Raw genomic sequence first — 19033 nt, 5'->3', positions numbered from 1 at the left:
TTGGCACAGTAAAGGCTTCTTTCTGGCAACTCGACCATGCAGCTCATTTTTGTTCAAGTATCGTCATATGGTGCTCTTTGAAACAACCACACTGTCTTTTTCCAGAGCAGCCTGTATTTCTCCTGAGGTTACCTGTGGGTTTTTCTTTGTATCCCGAACAATTCTTCTGGCAGTTGTGGCTGAAATCTTTCTTGGTCTACCTGACCTTGGCTTGGTATCAAGAGATCTCCTAATTTTCCACTTAGTAAGTGATTGAACAGTACTGACTGGCATTTTCAAGGCTTTGGATATCTTTTTATATCCATTTCCATCTTTATAAAGTTCCATTACCTTGTTACGCAGGTCTTTTGACAGTTCTTTTCTGCTCCCCATGGCTCAGTATCTAGCCTGCTCAGTGCATCCACATGAGAGCTAATAAACTCCTTGACTATTTATACACAGACACTAATTGAAATTTAAAAAGCCACAGGTGTGGGAAATTAACCTTTAATTGCCATTTAAACCTGTGTGTGTCATCTTGTGTGTCTGTAACAAGGCCAAACATTCAAGGGTATGTAAACTTTTGATCAGGGCCATCTGGGTGATTTCTGTTATCATTATGATTTAAAAAGGAGCCAAACAACTATGTAATAATAAATGGCTTCATTTGATCACTATCCTTAAATAAAAGACAGTTTTTTTTGCATGATCAGTCATATTTTCAAAATCAATGCCAAAATTTCACAATTTCTGCCAGGGTATGCAAACTTTTGAGCACAACTGTATATACACACTATATATATATATATATATATATATATATATATATATATATATATATATATATATATATATATATAAATAAAAAGTTTTGATTTCATGTGGTTTGTGGTTGTAATTTCTATTATGTCTGTGTGATTTGCTGCATGAATCAAAAATTTGTTATTAAAATAAAATAAATAGCTAAATAAACATCAGTACTGTATGTTTAGTATCAGTGAAATGCTGACTATTAAAATAAAGAATAAATAAAAATAAAATAAATAGCTAAATAAACATCAGTATTACTGTTTAGTATCAGTCAAATGCTGACTATATTAATACTGCCGAGTCAAGATAAACAGCGGCAGCGGTGTTACACCGTATTCTGCTATACAAGTTCAGGGGAAACTTTCAACGGTGGAAAACCAGACTTTTAAATATTACATTTTATAAATCACACAACTGTGAATCCTGAACAAAACAGTTTGGTAAATACATGTTTACTCATTAGCTTCCATTCAGCTGACAACAATGAAAGTAGCTACGTGATTAGCTATTTAGCTATAAGCTCGTTGTCAGAGAGTAAAAGACGGACGTTGTTTATTTTACTTTCCAGCATTTTGTCTCACCAACTAGGTAATAACATAGCGTGAAATCAACACTCAACAGACAAAATCCACCACCATACCATTGTCTGCTGAGCTGCAAAAAGATGCTCTGATGTTTACATTTCAATCTGCTACATTACTGACTGCACTGACAAACTATAGCTGGCTAACAGCAAACAGACATGAGTGACATGGTTGTCAGGGACAAGGTTAATGTTATACTAGTTATATTGAAAAGGGAAAATGATGGGATCATTGTTTAAGTTTGCAGTATGTATTTAACAGACTAGTTAACAACTTACCGTGATGACACCACTGAACTCCACCCTGTCTGCAGAGCCACCATCAGTTCAGCTCTGTAAACAATGGAGTCGGAGCGCACTCTGCTGGACAAACTACGCTATGACACCAATTCTAAAGCACTCTTTTCTGCATTATATGTTCTGAAAAAAAGTTTTCATAATGGCGAATATCGTTAAAATATATGGCGATACCGATATATCGGTGAAAGGCTAATATTGGCCGATAATATTGGCCGACCGATATATCAATTCCAATTTGTAGATTTGTTCTTGCAAATTAATTCTTGCAACGGCACAGCAAATACATTTTTTATTTATTTGTTTACTGTATTTTCTGGAAATAAAGTCGCACCTGACTATAAGTCGCACTAGGTCAAAATCGAGTTGTTGATAGAGAGAAAAAAAACATAAGTCACACTGCAGCCACCCGGCCTCCAGTCACCGGTTCAGATATCAAACACACCCGATGAATATTACAGTACCTCAGAATCTATACATCGTATCATGGTGTTATTGGACTTTTAAACAGGAGAATTTGCGTATGTAACAGTTTCTCATATTCTTTTTATGTTTCATGAGAGAAACGCAACAATTAAGCCACATCTGTTCATAACATCTGTATCTCTATGCTGTGCACAAATAAACAGCTTTTAGTCTGTGAGTAAAACAATACACCTGTTGTATTCTATTCATTCGGTTCACTGACAATGATTTTACTACAAGTGTGATGATGAAGCATCATTTTGTGCATGTGAGTTGCATTTGACAGCGGACTAGAGTTTGTTAGGACAATAATGTTTTGATGGACAAAATATTTAAACTAGTTGCATAAAATACTTTGTAATGGAAAATATACTGAATTGGCAATTTTAAAACTCTTCTACCATCTCTATGCCTTCACTAAAATACCAGGAAAAAACTGTATTTATTTATTTTGAGGAATTTTATAATTTTCCATGGCACACCTGACAATCTTTCACAGCACATAGTGGGCACAGTGGTTGGGAAACACTGGTTTAGGTAGTCAAATTGTTTTACAGAAGATATGGCTGCCACAGTTTCTTCTCCTGTTTCCCGCATTCACTTTCTTGGAGTGCATGTGAACACCCTTCACATACACTCCAAGAAAGTGAATGCGGGAAACAGGGAGGGGTGACTGCCATTAACAGTAACAAATTTCTAATTAGAAATAAGTTTTTGCTTGCATTTGAAGCTGGAAAATCACAGTAATGATGTTAACAAATAAATCAGACAATGCACAGGCAATTTAGTGATATCCCCGAAGCTGTGGTCTTGACCGGTCCTGAAATAAAATCCTGAGTCCTCTTTGTCTGAGACCGAGACAAGACAGAGTAAAAAAGTGACTTACAGTGCATTTAAGTTATAAATTTTTTCAGTTTGTGTGTTCCCTGGGAATCAAACCCATGTTCTTATCATTGCTAGTGCCATGCTCTACCAGTTGAGCTACAGAATCCCATATCTCACAGTCTTTAGAATTTTTTTTAAGAGGGACTTTCAAAGCTTAGCCGCAAACCAAAGCCATTGCTGGATTTGAAAGCAGTTTTTTGAACACACTGCTTTTTAAGATCACAATCACATGATTGTCCATGTGCATGTAGACTCCAGACACTATTGGTTGCAGGGAACAAGCAGTGAATTAATTTCAAAAGAACTTTGAGCATTTTCATACCCCCAAGTAGGGCTGCACGATTATAGCAAAAATCCTAATTGTCGATTTTTGCCCTTGATATTGTAATTGCGATTATTAATGTCGATTTAATATTAAAATACTGTGATGTCACAAAGCAAGCAACTGTGAGGTTCTTCAGAGTAGAAGATTTCAATGGTGGATATGAACTGCGCTCCAGTTTCTTTTAAGCATCTTTTAAGCATTAAATATTGTAATAATGTTGGTTAATGTTAGGCCAAATAAAAATTATTTTAAATTGATATCTATGGTATAGAATAAATTAAATTATTGCTAAATTACTCTTAAATTATTAGTCCACGTACAGTAAATAATATGACATTCAATATTCAAACTATTTAACAGCCGATTTAAATTGACCAAGTTACTTATTGCGCTCAGTAAGCCCTTTAGAAGCAAGACAGGTGACCATTGATCCCGTTAGATCTTCAATGGTGATCTTGTTCATGCAAGATGATCGTTACATCATTTTTGGCCTCAGTCACTTTGGAAATTTAAACCAGTCATTTGCGACAGAAGTTTGTGCGATTCGTGAAAATGTTAAATCTACTAATACCAGCTGTGTGGCAAATGGGTCTTATTAGAGCAGACTCGATAACAATGATGGTGATTCCTGAAATATGCTATTCATGCCATATTCTTTATGTTGGCTACACCTCCAAAACAAATTTAGAACAGTTAAGCTCAATTATTGTATTGCTATTTTGTGCAAATCAAATTCACATTGGCCTAACTTTTAACATGACAAAACAAAACTGTTATTACATTTTTAATAAAATGTACACAGAAATCGAGCAACGCGACAAACTCTCCCATTACAATGATTGCTGTCACTCACTGCAGGTTTACACTGTTTGAGAACTGCATTTCGACGCAAGCTCAGTGATGCTCCGCACAGAGTTCTGCACTCTTCACGAATGCTCTCATTAAAAACAAAGCTGTCTATTCAGCATAATAAATCAATTATTTACACCGCGTCTATGCCTTCATTAGAATGGGAGCATTTTAGTTTTGTCCTGTTGCTCATTTGCAGTATATTTAACATACATTCAGAGCGAGTGGTGCAATATGCAATGAATCCAAAATAATTCCAAAGTGCTTTTCGCTCTTGTTCTACAGCTTTTTTTCGAGTGTCAGGTGATGTTTCTTCAGTATTAATTTTGTGTGCCACCGCGAAAAGAGGTGGAACATACAGCAACTGGGCATTAAGACGGTTTAAAACTTGCGCATTAGGATCAGTTGTCATTACTGACGGGACAGAGGACTATTTTAAGCGGCTGATTGGCCATTGCCATTTCATTGCTCAACGGACATGTTAGTGATTGGTTAGAATACTCAACCGCTGCAAAAACACGTTGTAAATAGAAACCATTGATGCAACAGGAGCAGATTTAAATTGAATGCTGTAATTGTCGGTTTTCACGATTACATATTCGTGGCAGCTGTAATCGCGATTAGTTTTTCGATTAATTGTGCAGCCCCTAAGCTTTTATGGCTGGTAATAAGCTTTTCCTTTCTTTTTCTGCCTAAATCTTACAGCTTACACAGCGTAAAGTCAGTACTGTAATATAAGTCCTATCCAGATCATTAGCAAATCATCATCAAAGTTAATTGCAAAGGGAGAATTATTCAATTTCAGCTCTAGGAGTTAAAATTGAATTAAGGAGCTCTCTTTGAAGGTATACACCCTTCATCAGATTAATCTCTGCTGACGACAACCAAGATTTCAATCAAAGAAAAGTGCATGAATAAAACATTCATAGTTGTTTAGACAACCACATAACATTTTAGACATCTTGTTCTCGTCACAAGAAATTGTTTCTACTTTATAGGTGTTTAAATAAAAGAAAACACTGTTTTCTGTTCAAAACAACTTTAAAATAATTCTGTTGATTATTAAAGACAATAATTTCGACTCGCCCATCAGTTTGTAAAGACAAACAAAAATGTATTACAGTTATACACTTTCAATGAACGCCTACGGGGCAAGGCATTCTGGAAGGTTTAAAAGTATAAATGTGCAGCTCGTATTCTTTATTAAAGAGCTTGCATTAATTCTTCCTCACACATTTTTTTTATTTAAACTGCAAAGGTGTCTAAATCGTTCTTTTATTGGTGGGACTACTGTTGTAGGTGGGTAAAATTACCAACGCAACACCTGTGGCTGTTTGGATATGACTTGACAGAATTCTATCACATCAAGGACAGTAAGCAATTTTATCACACTAGTCTCATGTTAACATGTAGATTTAAATCTTGTGGAGGCTGAATACTTTTGAAGCAATGTTTATTTTAAAGTTTAGCCCCACTGACTTCCAAAAGTGCATTACAGTAAACATTTTTTTTTTTTTGTTAGTTTTTTTACAAACTGAATTGAAGGTTTTGAATTATGGTTTTGTTGTTTTAGAACCAGGACATTCCTTAAAAGCATGAAAACAAAACTCAACAAGATGCTATATTACAAAATTAAGACCAGACAAGAGACTAGAATAGACTAACAGCAAAGGTATAACAACATACACTACAGTAAGATTAACAAGCACCTTCAAAATGAACACACACATACAGAAACATCAATCAGGCACAAGGGTTGAACTTAAATATTTCCAACTGAAGATATTTAGAAATGTTTATTTCCAGAAGAAAATGACAAAATGCCATTATTATAAAATGATTTATTACTAACAATTATTAAGTTATTTATACCAATGTATAATCTGAACACACACACATATACACACACACACATATACGCAGAATATTTAGGGGTATGAGCACCTTGTTGCTCAGTAGATCTGCTTGGAAAGGTGAGCTGTTTTCACAATCTAATTGATGCTCCTCGTTCAGTTCCTACAGTTGAAGAAAAGAAAAAAGAAATCAGAAGTGTACATATACTCTAGAAGTTTATACATTTAATCATCTGCCATAGTTGGATTAAAGAATAATTGTCTAAACTAGTGTTACATCCCTGCATGGGTGTATTGTGTTTTTTTTTTTTTATTTGTCTCTCTCTCTCGACTTTATTTTTCTTTTGTGAATTCAGTGGGCTGGTGCATGGAGGAGAGCTGTTTGTCTCTCTTAGTAATATTTGAGATTGGCACTCTTAGCTCTTTTCAAGCCCCGTCTTGAAGAGTCTTCCATTTTGTTTTGAAAGACTCCTGAATTTTTGTTGGATCCTTTTACACACGTACACACATTTCCTGTTTTGCCATCAGAACTTCCACCTGTTGGGGCTCGTTCAGGAGTGGGTTTGGTTATTAGCAATAATTGATAATTATCAACGATAATTATTAATTATTAAAATCAATAGAACATTGATTAGAATCAACATTAGCTTATTAATCCTTCAAATCAACAATCATCAAAGATAACTATCAATTATCAAAATCAATAGAATGTTAATAAGAATTAATATTGTTGAGGCACCACCTTGGAATCAGGGACTAATAACCAGACAGTATAGCAGTCTCAATAAAGGATTGTTCTCTTAGGAAAGTCGACGTCCGGAGAACATCGACACTCGAAAGGGGAAAAATGAAGGCTTGAATCAGATCACTGACATCCCCTGCCAGCCCTTGGCACAGGTACATGCAGAACAATACCAAAACACTTCACTTTAAAGTATAACAAAGTTTATTGATGCAGTAATATATATTAATAATCAATACAATGCAGTCGATAAACTTCCAACTTCAAACTAAACAGTAACATGATTAGATATGATAACAGATAAGCCTATAATACATGAGAGGAGGGTAGAGGTGTGTGTGTGTGTGTGTGTGTGTGTGTGTGTGTGTGTGTAAATGGGTGTATGTGTGTAAGGAGAGTGCACAAACTCCAGGCGTGGCATTGTGGAGAGTGCGTCACATGAGATTTCAGGCCAGAGAACATGGTGGGCGGAGAGACTGGTTAATGGTGTCTGCCCGTTTAACATGTGTCTCCGCTGGTACGATAACCTAGGGACAAAGCTGAGCTCTATTGCCAATTTATCTGTTCGCCAAATGTGTGTGCGGGTATGTTTGTGAGGGGTCGTGTGTGCGGTTAGTACGAGAGAGAGAGAGAAAAGGGTGACGGCACTGAAGCCGGTTTAGTGATCGTGGAAGAGATGGCAACCATTAGTTTTATCATTCAGAGATGCGGTGAACGGCTCGTAATCCGTCCACTGCGGTCGTTGGTTCTTTAATGGATAAACTCAGTGTGCCGGTCTCACCCGTGATGGCGGAAATGCCCAACGTGGTTGGACAACACCAAAGCAAATCGCATTCGTGGTAACAGTAAGTTACAGTAATACAGCAACCCAATTTCCTGAAGCCAACCCTCTCCATAAAATAACCACTACTGTGATCATAAGGGCCTTGATGAAGATCTTTACAGGTTTGCCATAAGTTGTTCAAACTGATCAAGGGACCAATTTCATGTCAACTATTTGAACGTGTGATGAAAACGCTAGGTATCACTCACAAGGTGTCCAGTGCATACCACCCTAAGAGTCATGGTGCACTGGAGCCTTTTCACCAGACGTTAAAGTCCATGCTTCAAAAGTTTTGCCTTGAGTCTGGCCAAGACTGGGATGAGGGTGTCTCATTTGCCCTTTTTGCCATTCATGAGACCGTTGAAGATTCTTTGGGTTTTAGCCCTTCTGAACTTGTCTTTGGTCCTACTGGCCGTGGTCCTTTCAAAGTACTGAAAGAACAGCTCCTTTCGGATGAGTCCAGTCCACAGACAACTGTGTCTGATTATATATCCAAACTTCATGCACGTCTTTCACTTGCTTGCTTTTTGGCAAAAGAGTTCTTGTCGTCCACCCAAGATCGCATGAAACGGTGATATGACAAGAAAACTGTGCCACAAAGTTTCAACTCAGGGGACAAAATAGTGGTTCTGTTGCCCATTCCTGCCTGGATCTATTTTATCTGACAAGTTTGTTGGTCCTTAAGAGTTCCAAAAGAAGCTCAGTGAAACAGATTATCTTGTTCGTACTGTGGAATATTTTTTATTAAGTTAAATATAAATTAATCAAGCATAGTCTTCAATTATTTCTGATGGTCAAGCATGGATTTTACTCTGTGTGTGTGTGTGTGTGTGTAGAAGCCTGTGTAAAGGAGGCCCCTCAAAATGGAATGTGTGATCACATATGGTACTCATATAAGGTAATCTTGTGTCTCATGTTTTGACACTAGAGGAAATATAGTATAAGGCCCCGTTGAGAGATGGAGAGGGGCCTCTCAAATAGTTTCATGTTCTCTAACAGACTGAAGACAGAGAACAAAATGTATGGGGTTTATTGGTCACGCCCTAGGTGAAATGTGTATATAGGCATGTTTGAATACAGAAAGTATTGCAGACTGACTCGGCTTTGCTATCTCTGATAATAAAGTCTATCTTCTGGCATCAAAACCCCAAGAGTTTGAGAGTGATTCTTCATAAAGGCCGCAGAAGCCACAACAAATTGGCACCCCAGATGGGACACTGGAAAGGAGCAGAATGAAACACCATGACGGGCTAGCTGGACGAGCAACTCAAACAGTGGCCACTTAAAAAGGTAAGCATTTTTTGCTTATATAATTAGTTTGTTTTGCTTGCCAGAATTTGCCCGTGGTGGTAAGGACATTCAAAAAGCTCCTCCAAATTCAAAGAACAAAAAGAATAAAGGGTTCTGATTCCAGAAGAAATAATTGCATGCAATGATCTGTTTTTTACTGTAAGAGGACCTTGATGGATATCAGTAAATAAAAGCAGATAAAGTGTAAAGAAGCCAGGTAGGCAAGAAATCCTGCAGGTCACCTAAGAGAGGTGGTAGAATAGTTGCATTTTAGAATTGTATTGTATTCTTTGAGAGCTCTGTGTTTAGAAAGGCCTTGTGTTTGTGTGAGTTTCTGTGTCTGTGAGAGTGTTGGTGTGACTGTGGATGTATGAGAAAATGAGTTCTGTATCTTGTGGACAATTTATTGTCACACTTGAGAGTATGAGAGAATGAGCCCTGAATAAAAAAAGGGGACAAAGAACGACTGTATGAGCCCATACAACTGGGACAAGAATATTTGAGAATATATATGTATGAGAAATAATGAGCCCAAACAAATGGGACAAGTATATATGAGAATATATATGTATGAGAAATAATGAACCCAAATAAATGGGACATGTATATATGAGAATATATATGTATGAGAAATTTGAAGTATGAGAAATTTGAGCCCCACACAACAATGAGCCTTTTATGAGTTTATGTATTGAATAGTGAAGGTGAAACAAATTAGAAAAATTGTTTCAAGATATTGGCTTTGCAGATTATTGTAGTAGGAAATAAACTAAAATAGTAAGATATATGTTTATCCTTTAAATTTAATGAGTTATCTAAATGAATGGTGATAAAAGAATTTTTCATTCTTTGTGTGCCAAGTAAAAATAACTTGGAAGAAATAAAGAATAAAGAATAAATTAAAGAAATAAGGATTCAGCTTATCTAAGAAAAAATAGCTGTTATTGTGGTTTGGCACTATTTGGATAGTGATCCTAAAAGTAAAACATATAGGAAATTTGTACATGTATGTGGTATAATAATTATTACAATTAAAGTGTATGTTATAGAAGGTGATAAGGGAAATTGGTTTATAAATAAATGAAAATAATTGAATTTCTTTTGGAAGATCATATTATTTGAACAAATAAGAATTGTTACAAAAATTGATACCTTGACACATTTTTCCTAAAGATAGGGTTTGTTGTATTATAAGAAAAATCATGGCAGCCACTCCTGTGGACATATTAGGATTAAAATATCCATTGTGTAAAGAACTTATAGATAAGCTTTCAAGCAAATGGCAAAAGAGAACCAAAGACATGATGACAAAATGGCCAAAGGAAGGGACATTTGATGTAGCTTTGTGCAAGGAAATGGAAACATTGATAAAAAATTATAAAACTAAAGATAAGAGTAAAAAAAAAAAAGAGAGAAGAGAGAGAGAGAGAGAGAGAGAGAAAGTGCTAGCATTGTTCAAAAAAGAAGGAGAAAAATTCTCTGAAAAATATAAGGCAGGCTAGAAAAATACTGAAGGATGCAGAAAATGAGATGAGAAAAAAGGAGAAGTCCTTATTAAACCACCTCCATATGTGCCCTCAGAAGGTCAGTTCGCAATACTCAAGGGAACTGTAGAGGTTTTAGGAGAAATGCAGATGGAGGGACATGTGGAGTTAGAAAAAGAAAGAAACAAAACTGGGAGTGAGACCAAAGAAGAAACAGGATAGAAAAAATGAGAGAAACTTGCCTTTAGATTGTTATGAACAGGCAAGGACAGCATTAGAGCATAAAGAAGAAGAATGTGAAGAACCACGTGGGCACGCGAGAAGAGAAGAAGAGGAGATTGAAGTAGAAGCGCAAATAATAGAAGCACAAATAGATAGGAAAATTAGAGACACAGAAAAATTAATACAAGACACAGATAAGTTGGTGAGAAATAGAAGTAGACTATTGGACAGTAGGGAGAGAAAAGTGAAGAGGAGTTATCATTTGATGGAGGAAGGTGGGCACAGGGAAGATAAAGAGGAAGGCTTAGACCATTGGCACAGCAACTCCCCATTTTAATTAAAGGTACGCAGGGACAGTATGTGCCTTGAGCTACACAGGACCTTAAGGGGCTGATCTCTTGCCTCCCTGATATTCATGAGGGGGCTGGGAAGTGGATTAGAGAGTTTGAAGAACAAACAATGGGCAGACTCTTAGCTGTGGGGATATTAAAGCACTCCTGGCAAAAATTGTAGGAGGAGCAAAGATGGAAGAAATCCTTCAAACATCTGGTCTGAATAGAGCTGTGGACTCTTGTTACATGGATGGAACTGTTTTTGACGCATACTGTCCAGCTGTGTGGCAGACAATGCGTGCTGAGTATCCAACCAGAGTAGACCCTACGGCATTAAAGGGGGAACAGCTGGGGGAAACAGAAAACCCAATCACATATGTCCAGAGACAACTGAAAAAATGGAAGCAAGAAACTGAAGGGAATCCAGAGGGAGAGCCATTAATGGCTACATTGTTTAGAAATGCTGTGATAGATGCCATACCACAAGCTGTAAAGAGCAAGCTGGAGGACGTGGTTGGCTTAACCTCCAAAACACACAAGGAGTTTTGTGATCATGTGACTCATGCAGTGGAGCAATACAGAAAAAATTAACAAAAGCTCAAGAACCAAGAGAAAGAGCTACAGAGAAAACTGACTCAGTTACAGCTTGAAGAACTAACACATAAGCACAAGAAAAAGATTCAAGCTACAGTAAAGAAAGAAGAATCAGATCAAATGACAGTAATGGCTCCAGTAAATGCTCCACCACCAACTATCCAGATGAATCCACCTACAGCAATCCCTACAAATGCACACCAGATCCCTGCACCCATTGTCAATGTCTATGCTCAACAGCCGGGGATGATGGGATGGAAAAGAAAACCATCACAAGAGGGACAGAGAGGAAGAGGCAGGCCTAATTATTTTCCTCCGAGAATGTGCTGGGGATGTGGACAGCCTGGACATAATAGGAGCGATTGCCCCATAAATCCATGGGTCCATCTCAAGGCCCAGTAAACCCTTGGGGAGGTCCAAATCAAGGATATTAGGGATGCCCAGAGAATCCTACAGGGGAGAGTCAGCTTCCAATTTTAACAACCAATGCTTATCAAGAACCTATGCTGCAGGTTAAAATAGAGGGAAAAACCACACCCATGCTAGTAGACACAGGAGCGGTTTACACATGTTCACATGCAAATTCTAATTATGCCTCACATCTCCTTATGCCTCATTTGGAGGAGGTCATCTTTATGACACTTTTGTAAATGTTCAAGAGACAGAACCTCCAAAAATGACTAACTCACAATGACGATGACACCGTAACTTATGCTAGTTGGGAATGAGATTCAAATTTGCGAAGACAGTAGGATTCTCTGGACAAATGCATCTAATTCCTATGACCGCTCCAGTGTGTCTACAAACTAAAAACAAGAGTGCAACTATACCTATCCTGGTATCAAATCAGACTCCTGTTAATTTGTTAGGGAGAGATGCATTATGTAACTTGGGACTTCAGATTCTCCAAATGTTCTCCAGAGGGAGTGTATATAGACTTACAGGGAATAAGAACTCAAATTATGATTTCTGAGCCAAGAGCAAATGTGCACTGGATAGGACAGATAGAAAATGATGTGAGACAAACAATTAATAAATGGGGAAAGTTTATTGAAGCACAGATTCCTGAAGCACAGTTGCCAAAATCAGAATTTCACTGTACGATGATATATGATCCGGAGAGAGATGCAAAAATAGAAAAGAAATGGCAGGAAGGTATTACAATACATCATAATAGGTAAACAAGGAGCTTTGAATATAACTGAGAGTGAATTTGTAAAAAATTGGTTTAATGTAACAGATTCTGCTCCACATGTATCCTTATATGTAGGGAGAAATTATAAAGAAAAAATTTAGGGCCAATGATGAAAAAAGCTAAACAGTGCCAATGGGAACCAACAGTAAATCCATTGATTTTTCATTCTGCTGACAAAAATTACATCAAAATTTTGTGTGAAACTATATTGATGGGTACTCCTCAGGAAGTAGTCATTAATAAAAATATACAAACACAGATGATAAAAAACGCCCAAATTGGTAGAGACTAATGATGCTGAACTGTTTAAGGAAGTGGAGAGTCAGGTACCAACTGAGTTATGGTCTCAGCATGACAGATGTTGGACTGGTAAATTCAGCCAGCCCAATAAGAACACAACTTAAGCCAGGTGCACACCTGCCAAGAAAATCGCAGTACACTTTGCGGCCTGAGGCTGAAATAGGCATAAAAGACACTATTGAAGGTCTAGTTACTGTAATACTCCAATTTTTCCTGTGATCAAAGCAAACAAATCTAAATGGCACCTCGTTCATTACTTAAGAGCAATCAATGATATAGCAGAGGACTGGCCAGCTGATGTTCCAAACCCACACATGCTGCTGACAAATGTCCCTCCTGATGCCAAATACTTTACTGTGATTGATTTATGCTCTGCCTTTTTCAATGTTCCGGTGGCAGAGGAAAGTAGACACTTGTTTGCATTTACATATGCTGGTAAACAGTATACCTATACCAGAATCCCGCAGGGATTTAAACATTCACCACATATATTCAATCAAGTTCTCAAGGCTGATTTAGAAGACCTAATGATAGATTTGATGATTTGTTCCACATCATTGGAATAATGTCATAGAGATTCTATTTTACTAAATTTACTAAATTAGCTCAAGGAGGTCACAAGTGTAGGGCTTTACTGGTTGTTTAGATCAGTGTTACTATCAGAAATAATTAATAATTATTTCTGTAGTTATTAATCAATATTTAAATTAATTAATTGGATCTAACTCATTAAAACCTCATATGGGACTCCAGTAAATGTAGTGTGCTACGTTTAGGAACAAGTTTGGTTATTAGCAATAATTAATAATTATCAAAGATAATTATTAATTATTAAAATCAATAGAACATTGATGAGAATCAATGTTAGCTTTTTAAAATCCTTTAAATCAACAATTATCAAAGATAATCGTTAATTGTTAACATCGATGAAACATTAAAATTAACACTAGCTTATTGATCATTCAAATTCAAATTCAAAGATAATTATCAATTATCAAAAATCAATAGAATATTAATAAGGATTAACATTGACGGGGCACCACCCTGAAATCAGGGACTAATAACCGAATATTAAAACAGTCTCAATATTAGATTGTTTTCTTAGGAAAATCGACATCCGAAGAATATCGATTTTCGGGAAAAAAAACAATGAATGAAGGTTTGAATCCGAGCACTGACATCCCGTCAGCATGACACAGGCGTATGCAAAACAAACCAAAACACTTCTCTTTGTAATATAAACAAAGTTTATTTATGCAGTATTATCAATTAATAATTAATACAATGCAGTCAATAAACTTCCGACTTACAACTACAAACTAAACAGTGACATGATTAGATATGGAAATAAAATAATCCTATAACACATAAGGTGTGTGTGTGTCAGTGTGGTTAGTGTGAGAGAGAGAGAGAGAGAGAGAGAGAGAAAGCTGATTTCGCGATAGCTGGAGATAAAGCAGCCGTGTTCATCACTCAGAGACGCGGTTTTACGAGCGGGGCTCGTAAAAGTCCCTTGTTATTTGACTCTTTAATGGATGAACTCAGTTGCTGTCTCACCCGTGATGGCGAAAATGCACAACAGTCCAATTTGGTTGGACCACAATACAGCAAAACAAATTTGTGATAATTAATACCCTGAGTATTAATAATGAGCGGACATGGCGGTCCGTAAACTGTACAAGCAAAAACCTTGAAACACAAGAATAACACACTATAATATTCTATCTCTGCCCAGACGTAAACCTCTTACTTGAATCGCATGAGGACACAGGTAGAATGTGTTTTCCTCCATCCTTTAACTTTGACCCGGTTCCTTGAGGCTCAGGTGATGACGGGAGGCCGTTTGCTCACTCTGTCGGCGGGCGGTACGGCTGTTGATTCTCGGCGGGCTGGCGGAGAACTCAGAAATGTCGACTTGATTGAAGATGGAAGAGAAATCTTTAATCTCTTCACTTCTGTAGGCCAACGGATGAAGATGCGAATTGCTCAGCGGTCTCCTTCGGATCCGTTAGAGTGTTCGGTTGAACACAGAGTAATCTCAACTCGTCCAGCGAGATGGAGATCGTATGGCTACAGTTTCAAGTCAGACATTACTTCCTTAAGCCACGAGGTTGCACCGGAGAGCAGCAAAAAGCTACGTCCGTATTCGGTGAACAAAGTCGCTGAAAGCAACTTTGGAAGCATTTCAGAATTATTTGAAGTCCTGATGATGTCATGTTTGAGGCACGTTCTGTGGTGTGCCTCATCCAATAGGAGTTGAGAGCTCGATCCTTTAGAGGGCAAGGCTTCATGGATCTGTAGTCTGTTTTGGACTCCCTTTGTTTGATTTTGGTGCGATTTTTATCAGTAAAATTTACGACTTAGAAGGAGGGGGCTTGAGGAATGTTTTTTATGACTGTTAGGCCTGCCTTTGTCTTCTATCTGAATACATGAGGCCCAACACAAGGCATCCAAAACATAACAACAGTATTGTCAACCACAGGTTGAGTATTTAGGACAACTGATCTCACATGGCACAAAAGCTATAGCGCCAAATCAATTAGAAGGCATAAGTAAAACACCATTGCCACAAACAGTAGGACAGATGATGACTTTCCTAGGAATGATTGGCTTCAGTTCTGATTGGATAGAGGAATAAGCAGGAAAAACAGCTCCATTGAGAGAAATCATGTAACAAGCAGGACTGCAAAATTTAAGCACTCCACTAAGATGGAATACAGATGCGATGTTAGCATTTGAGTCTATAAAGAAAGAATTACAAAGGGCACCTGCACTCTGTACTACACTATACCATTTCACCTGTATGTGGCAAACAGAGCTGATGGTTATGCTTCAGCTGTATTGATGCAAGATACCTGCAGTGGTAGGAAAAAACAACCCATAGCTTACTATAGCACTAAGCTGGACAACGTAGAGCAAGGTTACCGACCATGTTACCAACAAAGCCTTGCAGCAGGATATTACGAATATGAGAAAGCATCTACATTAACCATGGGATACCCAGTAACCATTTATATGCATCACAAAATTGTGAAGTTACTAGAACAAGGAAAATTTGTTCTGACTCAAGCCCGCATTCTAGCATATTCATCATTACTTACGTATCCAGATGTTAACATTAAGCGATGTAATACAGTTAATCCAGCTGAATTGATTCCTTTGGTTTATGAAGGTGAGCCACATGACTGTGTGGCTAATTCATTGGCATTCACTAGATTACGGCCAGATCTTGAGTCTACACCAATCTCTGAGGTAGAAGTCACTTACTTTGTAGATGGTTCTAGTTTTAGAGATTATTTGGGAACTCATACAGGATACAAGAAAAACATGGATGAATTTGTGCCTGTAATATCCCAACAGTGTGTACAACCTTGCTCTGCTCAATTAGCAGAGTTAAAAGCTCTCACGACTGCGTGTCAATTAGCAAAGGGACAAACAGCAAATATTTTTAGATTCAGCTTATGCTCATGGTGTATGTCATCTGTTTGGAGCAGTGTGGAAACAGAGAGGCTTCAAAAAGAATGATGGAACTCCCATCCAACATGCTGAACAGATAGGTCAATTAATTTCTGCTATGATGCTAACAAAAAGATTAGCAATCATCAAATGTCAAGCTCATAAAAAAGGAAATGACTATGTCATTAAGGGTAACAATAAAGCAGATTTGGAAGCTAAAAAAGCATCAGGATGTCAGATAGCAGTATTAGCTCCAGTAGTTCTTATAGAACCACAACCTCAGTTGGATGATATTATTCGAATTCAACAACAAGCAGGTGCTTATGAACACTCCATGTGGCACCAAAGAGGAGCCACGAAAGACACACAAGATATTTGGCATTCACATGAAGGACAGATCGTTGCACCAACCACATTTTTAAACATTCTTATTCCAGATGCGCATGGTTTTGACCATTGCGCGAGGGGTGAAGTGATAAAAAAAAAATTAAACAGCAGGGATATTGGTCTCCATACTTACATGCAATGATAGACGATTTTCTGTCAAAAACAATGTTAGAAAAGGAACAGCGACACCAATAGGCCACATACCGGTACCAGAAGGACCATTCAAGCACCTGGTGATGGATTATGTGGACATGATAAAGCGAGTACAAGGCAAAAGGTAAATGCTTGTGGTAATAGACAGATTTAGCAGATGGGTAGAAGCAATACCATCAGCAAATGAGGGGGCAGGAACAGTAATTACATTTCTAATGAGAGAAGTAATCCCTAGATTTGGAATACCATCTGAAATAAGTTCAGATAATGGATCAGCATTCATTCAAAAAAACTGTAAAACAAGTATTGCAACATTTGAAAATAAAACAGAGGCTAGGTTGTGTTTATCACCCACAATCCCAAGGGATGGTAGAAAGGGTGAATGGTACCCTCAAGGCCAAACTTAACAAAATATGTGAAAGTACTAAACTCAACTGGATTGATGCTTTACCTATTGCGCTAATGAGCTATCACATGCAAACTAACAGAAGCACGCACTTAACACTGCATGAGATGCTTACGGGTCGACCCATGCCTGTGCCATATTGCAGAGGTCCCTACAAAGGACCCCCTCTAGAGCAATTGCAAATGGAACTTGGGTCTTATTTGAAGAAACTAACTGCAATACATAAAGCTATCCATTTACAGGAAAAGAGAAAGGAGCCTAAAGAGGAGACAGCGATATCTTGTCCAGTCGTCCCAGGTGACCAAGTATATTTGAGGGTATTCAGGAGAAAGTGGAATGAGCCCAGGAGAGAGAGATCTTACAAAGTAGTGACAGCTACTCCAACAACAGTCCAAGTGGAAGGAAGCACCATCTGGTATCATCTAAACCACTGCACAAGAGTTCCCAGGGTAAGGAAGGAAAGAGAAGGAGAGAGACTTGAAACAGACGATACAGAAGAAAGTGAGGAGAGACCAGAGACAAAGGACGAAAGAGTGCAGAATGGCAAAAGCTCAGAAAGAGATGCACAAACAGCTGAGCAAAGCAGAAAGAATCAAGAGAGTGGAAGGAATGAATCCAATAGCATGTCTAATGATCATCACATATTTACTGCATCTGATGCTCCAAGCTCAAGCCACAATCAATACCACCCAAGCTTCTCTACTACAAGCCCAAACTACAGCCAACACCACTGCTCAAAATTTCAACCAGACTTCCCTACAATTGATTTTTCAGCCCTCGGTCAGACCCAGTAACAACTCAATAATAACCCCAATAGAACAAGAATTGAATAAAGAACAGAAGATATCAAAACAACGTAGAAACATTGATAATGATATCAACAGTAATGAAAAAATTAATGAATTAGACAGTTTATGGGAAACAGCACAAAATAACGAATGGTACGAATGGGCAATGTTTACAGCAAGAGAGACAGGTATGGAAAACTGTGCTCCAAATCACCCTTAAACAAGGTAATAGTAGTTCCAAATCCACATGACTATCAAATGTGCTAAATTTAATAGAAAGGCCAGTCTGGATGGTGCCCCAGCCTGAATCAGGTGCGGGAAGAGTGTGACGAGGAGGGCATGGCCAGGTCGTGAGGGTGCACGGCCGGCGCTGAGTCAACTAATCAGTGGGAGAGAGAGAGAAAAGGGGGAGCCGGAGACGCCAGTTCATGAGAGAGAGAGACATGCGGCCGCTGTGTGTGTTTGTTTATGTTGTTTTTATTTCATTTCTGTCATTAAAGTTTACGTTGACTGTTCTGCCGGTTCCCACCTCCTCTTTGCCCACCTTACCCTGTTACAAAGTTATATGTACTAAAAGGATACTGGAAGGTTCCATTAACATCTCATGCTTCTGTAATCTCTGCTTTCACTACACCAGATGCCTTTCTCCAATACACTGTTATGCTGTTTTTGTATGTGTAAGTCTCCCGCAACCTTTCAGAGGTTGGTGAACAAGATTTTCTCTGAAATTTCTAACCGTACAGCTTATCTAGACGATCTTGTGATTTACTCTTTTCAATGGTCTGAACATGTTCAAAGAGAGGTCTGAACTAAGT

The 19033-nt window shown here is 37.9% G+C and overlaps 1 protein-coding gene across 6 annotated transcripts in view; it reads right to left on the bottom strand.

Annotated features, from left to right (window-relative positions):
- Window positions 1-5629: 5629 nt before the first annotated feature.
- LOC127446055 (endonuclease V-like) overlaps window positions 5630-19033 on the bottom strand; it is a 146251-nt gene continuing 132847 nt past the window's right edge. For 5 of the 6 annotated variants that reach the window (XM_051706688.1, XM_051706691.1, XM_051706693.1 and 2 more), the window contains one exon: window positions 5630-6209. In XM_051706688.1, coding sequence (XP_051562648.1) covers window positions 6060-6209 — 150 coding nt within the window. In that variant the 3' untranslated portion in view covers window positions 5630-6059. The remainder of the gene's footprint in view (window positions 6210-19033) is intronic. The other variant, XM_051706692.1, reaches the window with a different exon arrangement.

The sequence above is a fragment of the Myxocyprinus asiaticus genome, chromosome 9, assembly GCF_019703515.2.
Source record: "Myxocyprinus asiaticus isolate MX2 ecotype Aquarium Trade chromosome 9, UBuf_Myxa_2, whole genome shotgun sequence".
NCBI classification, from domain to species: domain Eukaryota; kingdom Metazoa; phylum Chordata; class Actinopteri; order Cypriniformes; family Catostomidae; genus Myxocyprinus; species Myxocyprinus asiaticus.
Note: the sequence above shows the minus strand (reverse complement) of the source record. Positions and strands in the feature narration are given on the sequence as shown.